Source organism: Gracilinanus agilis, chromosome 4 (genome assembly GCF_016433145.1).
Source record: "Gracilinanus agilis isolate LMUSP501 chromosome 4, AgileGrace, whole genome shotgun sequence".
Taxonomy (NCBI): domain Eukaryota; kingdom Metazoa; phylum Chordata; class Mammalia; order Didelphimorphia; family Didelphidae; genus Gracilinanus; species Gracilinanus agilis.
This window is the reverse complement of record NC_058133.1, coordinates 507,935,963-507,943,296: the sequence shown is the minus strand read 5'-3', so window position 1 is coordinate 507,943,296 and position 7,334 is coordinate 507,935,963. Positions and strand designations below refer to the sequence as shown.

At 50.8% G+C, this 7,334-nt stretch overlaps 1 protein-coding gene across 1 annotated transcript; it reads right to left on the bottom strand.

The window, feature by feature from the left end:
• Positions 1–747: 747 nt before the first annotated feature.
• LOC123245022 (disintegrin and metalloproteinase domain-containing protein 8-like) lies at positions 748–3,705 on the bottom strand. The gene is made up of 2 exons (XM_044673721.1): positions 3,017–3,705; positions 748–2,878 (listed from the first exon to the last, which is right to left on the bottom strand). The coding sequence occupies exons 1-2, from the start codon at positions 3,703–3,705 to the stop codon at positions 748–750; spliced, it is 2,820 nt and encodes a 939-aa protein (XP_044529656.1).
• Between the last annotated feature and the right edge of the window lie 3,629 nt (positions 3,706–7,334).

Genomic DNA, 7,334 nt, shown 5'->3' with positions numbered 1-7,334 from the left:
ATAAAGGTCAACAAAATCAAGGGAGATAAAATAAAATTTAAAAACTCCAAAGTAAAAGCTTATCAATTGGATAATGATGGAAAATTATGGTTTATAAATATAATGTTATCATATACTCTAAGAACTGAAGGGAGAAAGATTCAGAGAAACCTTGGAAGACTTATATAAACGGATACAGAATCAAGGGAGTAGAAGGAGGGGAACTATTAATATAATGGCCCCAACATTTTCATGCAAGTCAGCTCTGGAAGAATTAAGAATTCTTATCCATGCAGTGACCAAACAGAACTCCAAAAGACTATATCCAAAAGATGCCACCCCCCCTTCCACCTCCCAGAAGATGGATTGTAAGTGCAAAAAAAGTCATATTGAGACACAACCAATATAGTACAATTGTTTTGACTATATCTGTTTGTTACAAAGGAGGGCTTTTGGGATGAGGGGGCAGGAATAAGTTGTCAGAATAGGGTCAGCAGAGTAATATTCCCCCAAAAGGAGTCTTCTCATTTTTAAAGGCTCAGAAAAGAGTAGAAGGAAATTCAGAAGGAAACAAACAGAACAATGTTGGTATCACCATATTAAATTTAATTTGTATAGATATAGTTTTTAAACAAGTTGTATGTAATGGGAAGAAAAAGTAGATTTGGGGTATTGAACATCAGGCAGGATGGCAAGCAGCGGCCTGCCCCATGTAGCTCCATGCCCACTGTGACTTTTCAAGGATGCCCTACAATTCCCCCCGTGTAACTAATAGGTGGGAGACAGACTGGAGACACTGCGGCCCTTTCCCGATTTCCACTTGCACAGGACAAATACCAGAATGGCAAGTATGGCCAGCAATGACAAGGCCACAAGGACACCCACCAGCACTCTCCTGTCTTTCAAGTTGAGCGCGTGTGTGGACGGTTCCTGGGAGCCGAGTCTCCAGGACTCTTTCTTCTCTGTCAAGGCGGTGAGCCTTTGGAGGCAGAGCGGGGGCGCCCAGCCCGGGTCGCAGTGGCACTCCTGCTTGTGGTTGCAGACCCCCCGGCTGTTGCACTTACTGGAACAGTTCTTGGATCCGTAGATGCTGAGGTCCTGGCACTGCTTCTGGAAGCACACCTTCTCCTTGCCACACTTGGTTCCTGTGGCCACCATCTCAAAAGGGTCGTTGTTCTCGCTCTTGGTTATGGCCAGGTCACACCTGTCGCGGTCCAGAAGGAAGCTGCACAGCTCCCGATTGGCGTGCTCGCTGCTGGGTCGCGAGCAGAACAGGAATTCGCATTTGATCAGGCCCTTCTTGGAGGGATAGAAGGCTTCAGTGCATGCTTTGGGCATCTCGAGCAGGTAGCATCTCTCTGTGGACAGATCCGCCTCCATGCCCCAGAGCGCCTGGCACTGCTGCTTGTAAGTGGGGCACGACCCGTTGTAGCAGTAGCCGTTGGAGCAGGGGCTGCCGTTCTCTTTGTACACGTTTTCCGGGCACCTCGGATGCTGGCCGTCGCAGAACTCGGTCAGGTCACAGGAGTTCTGGGACTCCCGGCACACCTGGCCGGCGGGCGACACCTGGCACGCCTGGCAGCACTCGCCCTCTGTGCACTGGGCCCCGCTAGCCAGCCTGCAGTTGTTGGGGTTACAGCACTGGTTCAGGCACTCCCCTGGCAGGCCACAGTCGCACTCCTCTCCTTTTTCCAAAAACTTGTTCCCGCACACAGGCGGCCCCTCCATCTTCTCCAGGTCGGGGTAGTTGTTCAGGCAGGTTGGGGTGAAGATGGTCCCCCAAAGAAACTTCTGCAGGTTTTCTTTACTGCAGCTGCTGAACTTCCTGGGGAAGATCATGCTCCACCCGGAGGCCATGACGCAGCCGCGCTTCGTGCTTTCCTCGCACTGGCAGTCTGGGATGTTTTCGTCGTGGTCCATCCCCAGGTTGTGGCCCATCTCGTGAGCCAAGCTGGTGGCCACTCCCAAGGGGTTCTCGCTGTAGTCGTGGTTCACTCCCCCCGAGCCCTCGGTGCACATGGAGGCCAGTCTGGCCATGCCCACGATGGTGCCCTCAAAGTTTACGCCCGTGATCAGCTGGGCGTTGTCGTGACTCTTCTTCCCGACCAGGTGACTTTCCCGCCACCGGAGGAAGCTGGCCAAGGCGGACTGTATGTTGGAGTTGATGGCGGCCTTGTCCACTTGGTCCCATATTTCCAAACCGATCAGAACCACGCGGAAATTGATCTCCTGATAAATGCGGTCCACGTGGTTGACGATCTCCTTCACCCGCTGCCGCACCGTGCTTAGACTTTTGTATTTCTTGTACTCCGTGTTGTCCACCACCACGAAGAGCTCCACGTAGCGGGTTTCCTTGGACACGGCCCCCGGTTTCCAGTTGAGGGGCGTGCTGGCCGCGGCCATCAGGGTCTCCAGTTCTCCCTTCAGGCTGATCTTGCTGACTCCACACTTGCCTTGCTTCTCCTTGAGGCCTTGCTGCCTGTAGATGGCATGCTTCCTCTGGTCCCTGGGGCGGCTCCCCTGGGGGGCTTGGGGGCTGCTGGCCTTGCTCGGGGAGGCCTCGGGTCCCTCCTGTTTCCCCTGGGTGGTGCCGTGGCGCCTCTGGATGTCCCCAGGCCTCTCCTGATTCCTGTCGGGCACTTCATGAGTGCTGCTGTGCTTGCCCTGCGTGGCGCCCGCTTTCTCCCGCAGGCTGTCGTATCTGTCCACGAGGCTCCCCTGCTTCCCCGGATCGCTGCCCCCCCGGGGCCCCTGAGTGGTGCCGCTTCTCTCGGGCTCGTGTGCCTTTTGAGAGCTGCTGCTGGGCTTTTCCTGAGTGAAGCCATACATCTCAAGGGGGCTGCTGGATTTCTCCAGGCTGCTCTCATAGGCCTTGCTGGTGCCGTGTCTCCTCAGGGGAATGCTGTGTCTCTCGGGGGTGCCGCCGTGTCTCTCGGGGGTTCTCTCGGGGGTGCTGCCATGTCTCTCGGGGGTGCCGCCGTGTCTCTCGGGGGTGCCGCCGTGTCTCTCGGGGGTGCCGCCGTGTCTCTCAGGGGTGCCGCCGTGTCTCTCAGGGGTGCCGCCGTGCCTTCCCTGGGTCAGGTTATGCCTCCCCGGGGCGCTGCCAGCTCTCTCCTGGAGGCTGCGGTGCCTCTTGTGCTCTAGAGGCTCAATCAGATGGACGGTGGAGCCAGTTTTGAAAAAGCCGCGGATGCCTCGGCAGGTGCTCACGCTGGCGATGGAATTCTGGTGCTCCTCCACATGACCCTGGTAGAAGCAGTGGTGGCCGGCCCCCCGCTTCGCCGTGACTTCGGTGCCGTTGGCCAGCGTGTGGGTCTCTGTGTAGTCCGACCCGAGCAGGTGCCTGTTTCTGCGAAGGTGGAGGGTGAAGTTGTTGCCTCTCAGGCCCAGCAGGTAGCGGATGGTCTCGGGATACAGAGTCGCCCTGGAAGAGAGTTCATTCCGGGCCCCCGACACGGGCAAGCGGAGAGGCCGGACCACTTCATACTGGTCCACGTGGGGAAGTGGAGGGAAGACGGAGGAGCCTTGGGCCTCCCCGAGAGCACTCCCCAGGCAGAGGACGAGGAAGCAGCCCCAGAAGGAGGGGCCGTGGGGGCACATACTGGAGAGGGGACAGTGTCGGCCACTTCCCTGGGAACCGAGTCCTTCAGTCAGCGCTGCTTTACCAAGGGCTGGGCTGGAGACGTGGCCTGCTGAGGCATGCTGCACCACAGAGCTTGGTCTCATGGCGCTCACCTCCAGGCCCTTCTCCCCTCCCCCTCCTGCCTTTGCCGGGGATCTACACTGACCTCACAAAGGGCTTCTCCCATAGCAGCCCTGTGAGGTGGGCAGCGGCATCAGAGCCGGCATCGTCCACCCCTTCCGTCTGGCAGTGCTCGACGCCCTTGTTGTTTCTCTCCTTCGGAGCTCGTCTCGATGGCTGTTTTCTGTGATGTCCATAGTAGGGGCCTCAGTTCCTGTTCGTGGGGTTCGTTAGAGCCTATTCTTCATCTCTGTTAAGACCATCACCGTCTTTCCGACGACTCTGCCACTCTTTGCCCACCAGGATCCTTCCTTTGGCTCCGTCCCCACACGTGAACCCTTTCAGTGATGAGTGTTTTCTTGGCCTGCTTGTGGGGAGGAGGGTGGCAGTGATTTTGCTGGCTGGTTTTCCCATGTCTTCTTCCTCAGGGACACTTTTTTTTTAAACTCTCATCTTCCTCCTTAGAATCAATACTGTGTATTGGCTCCAAGACAGAAGAGCAGTAAGGGCTAGGCAATGGGGGTGAAGTGACTTGCCCAGGGGGACACAGCTGGGAAGTGTCTGAGGCCAGATTTGAACCCAGGACCTCCTGTCTCTAGGCCTGGCTCTCAATCCACTGAACCACCCAGCTACCTGCCTCAGTGACACTCTTGAAGCCAAGGTCCCTGGAATCATAGGACCAGAGTATCCTAGATTTAGGACTGGAAGAGACCTTAGAGACTTCTAATTCCTCACCCTCTCCCACCCCAAGCCAGAAAGTGACTTCAGTTACTTCTCCCAAGGTAGTATAAACCAGACAGTAGAAGAGAGTCTGGACTGCAGTCCCCAGAGGGGCAGGGTGGGCCAGTGGAAAAAGCTTTGATTTTGATGATGGAGGCCCAGAGTTCAAATCCTGGTTCTAGCTGTTTGACTAGAGTAACCTCTTGAGTGCACTTTATTCTGTGAAGCAGAGGAAAAAACCCTTGTCTAATCCATCATTTTAAAGGTGGTTCTGAGGCCAGCTCTCTGTAGATCTTGAAATCATGTAGGATTCAAGTTATCATTAAATTCAAACCCCTCTACACACATGCACATACCCACAAAAAGGCACCAGTTTAAAGCTACAGTTATCTTGCAGGATAGCCCATTTCTGTTGTCAGCAATTTAATATCCACCTTCCCTTTAAGTCCCTGGATTATGGCAGGAGCCTCTCAATTGGTCTCCCTTACTCAAGTCTCTCCCTTTGACAGTCTTATCCTCCCCATAACTGCCAGAGTCATCTTCCTACATCAGAGCTCTGATTGTCATTCCCTATTCATAGCCTCCAGTAGCTCCCTGTTGCCTCTAGGACAAAATATAGATGCTTGAGCCTGCCACTTTCAGGTTCTATGCCACTGCCGCCTATTTTTCTGTCCCTGTTCCAGTGCCTTTTCTCTGTTGATTATCTCCAGTTTAGTTTGTTTATGGTTCTGCTCAAATCCCTCTGAATCAGTTCATGTAAATCTTTCTAGGTTTTTCTGAAAGCATCCTGTTTGTCATTTCTTATAGTATAGTATTCCATTATAATCATATACCACAGCTTGTTCAGCCAATCCCCAAACGATGAGCATCCCATTAGTTTTCAGTTCTTTGCTACCTCAAAAAGTGTTTCAGTAAGGATTTTAATGAATGTCTTCAGCAAGATACTCATGATTTCACCATGTTCTGCCAAATTAAATTGGTAGCCATGGGGGCCCAGGAGGAAGGGCACTAGCCTGAGTTTTAATCCTGGCTCTGCTATTTGACCTTTAACAAGTCATTTCCCTTGCCAGGCCTCAGTTTCCTACTGTAATGAGGAGTTTGGAATCGGTGGCCTCTCTGATCCTTCCCACTCTGAAGCTCTGCTCCTCTGATCCTATGCCTTTGTGGCCATGGGGTGCTTGTGCCTCTGTTCTGTATTTACTGTGTTATAATTATTTGTGACTATTGTATCAGCCTTTCTAAACTGTAAAATCACAAGTTCAGAAGCTGTGGTGGCATGGAGTATGGCCCCTAAGAGTTGTTAGCTTGAATTAGATCAAATCCAACAGGCAAATTTCACACTAGATATTGTTTATTTTAAGTGGTTTAGGAACTGCTCAGATGACTATTCCTAGAAGAGCACCCACTTCATCCTGGCAGGTGGTCCATTAAGGGTGTACTCCAAGGTATCAGTTGACAGTAAGGTAGCATGGTAGAAAGGATCAGCAGAATCAAGGTACAAATCCTGCCTTTAATAATTACTAGCTCTGTGACCTTGGACAAGTCACCTAACCTCAGTCACCTTCTACAAAAAGAGGACAATAAAGCCTGTCATACTGGAGAACTCTGAAGCACTCTAGGAATATCAGCTATTGTAATGGAGATGTAGTAGTCATATGTTCATCCAGGTGCTCATTAGGATGCCAAGAGACCCAGAGTCCAAGATCCTTCCTCAAATGGGCCTGAGATCCAAAGAGATTCCAGCAAGTGGAAAAGATGAAGTCAAACAGGTATAAAGGCAAAGTTTTGAGTTTAAGGTCAAAAAAATCAATGGCAAAAGTAGAGAATGAAGGTTAGAATGCTGTACAGTAGTTTAGGTTGTTGTGGGGTCAGCAGCAGGGGCTTTGTCTAGAGTGCACCCCATGACTGCTGAGCCTGCATCCTCAACACTTCCAGGGAAACTCCTTCCAGAAAGACTTAGCTCAGGCTCAGCCCTCTATGGATTGGTCTCTAGCCAGGGCAAACAAGGGAGAGAAGCCTGTGAGGTCATCCCATTACAGTGTGGGAAAAAAACTTGGAGGGTTTAGCAAATGGCAAGCTCAGTGCATGAACAGTGTGATCTGGTCATCCCCCAAACCTATTCTTTCTAAGCCAACTCTCAGGGTTCATTACAAATGGTCAGGGGACATGAATAGGCAGTTTTCAGAGAAAGAAATCAAAACTATTAATAAACACATGAAAAAGTGTTCTAAATCTCTCATAATTGGAGAAATGCAAATCAAAACAATGCTGAGGTACCACCTCACACCTAGCAGATTTGCCAATATGACAGTAAAGGAAAATAACAGATGTTGGAGGGGTTGTGGCAAAATCAGGAGACTATTGCATTGCTGGTGGCATTGTGAATTAATCCAGCCATTCTGGAAGGCACACCCTCTGATCCAGCAATATCACTACTAGGTTTGTACCCCCAGAATGATAATAAAGGAAAATACTTGTACAAAAATATTCATATCTGTACTCTTTGTGATGGCAAAAAACTGGAAAATGAAGGGGTGTCCCTCAATTGGGGAATGGTTGAACAAATTGTGGTATACAATGGTGATGGAATACTATTGTGCTATAAGGATTGATGATCTGGAGGTTTTCCATATGAACCAGGAGAATCTCAATGAACTGATGCAGTGTGAAATGAGCAGAACCAGGAGAACATTGTACATAGAAAGCAAAACATTGTGGCACAATCTAGTGTAATGGACTTTGCTACTAGTAGCAGTGCAACAAGCCAGGACACTCCTAAAGGACTTATGGGAAAGAATGCTAACCACATTGAGAGAAAGAACTGTGGGAGTAGAAATGCAAAAGAAGAACATATGACATCACTTATCACATGTGTATATATAGGTATGTGGTT

Coding starts and splice junctions, on each gene's coding strand:
- LOC123245022 (XM_044673721.1), bottom strand. CDS start 3,705: ATGAGACCAAGCTCTGTGGTGCAGCATGCCTCAGCAGGCCACGTCTCC. Junction 2,879..3,016: donor ACCCCTGAGAGACACGGCGG/CACCCCTGAGAG, acceptor GAGACACAGCAT/TCCCCTGAGGAGACACGGCA.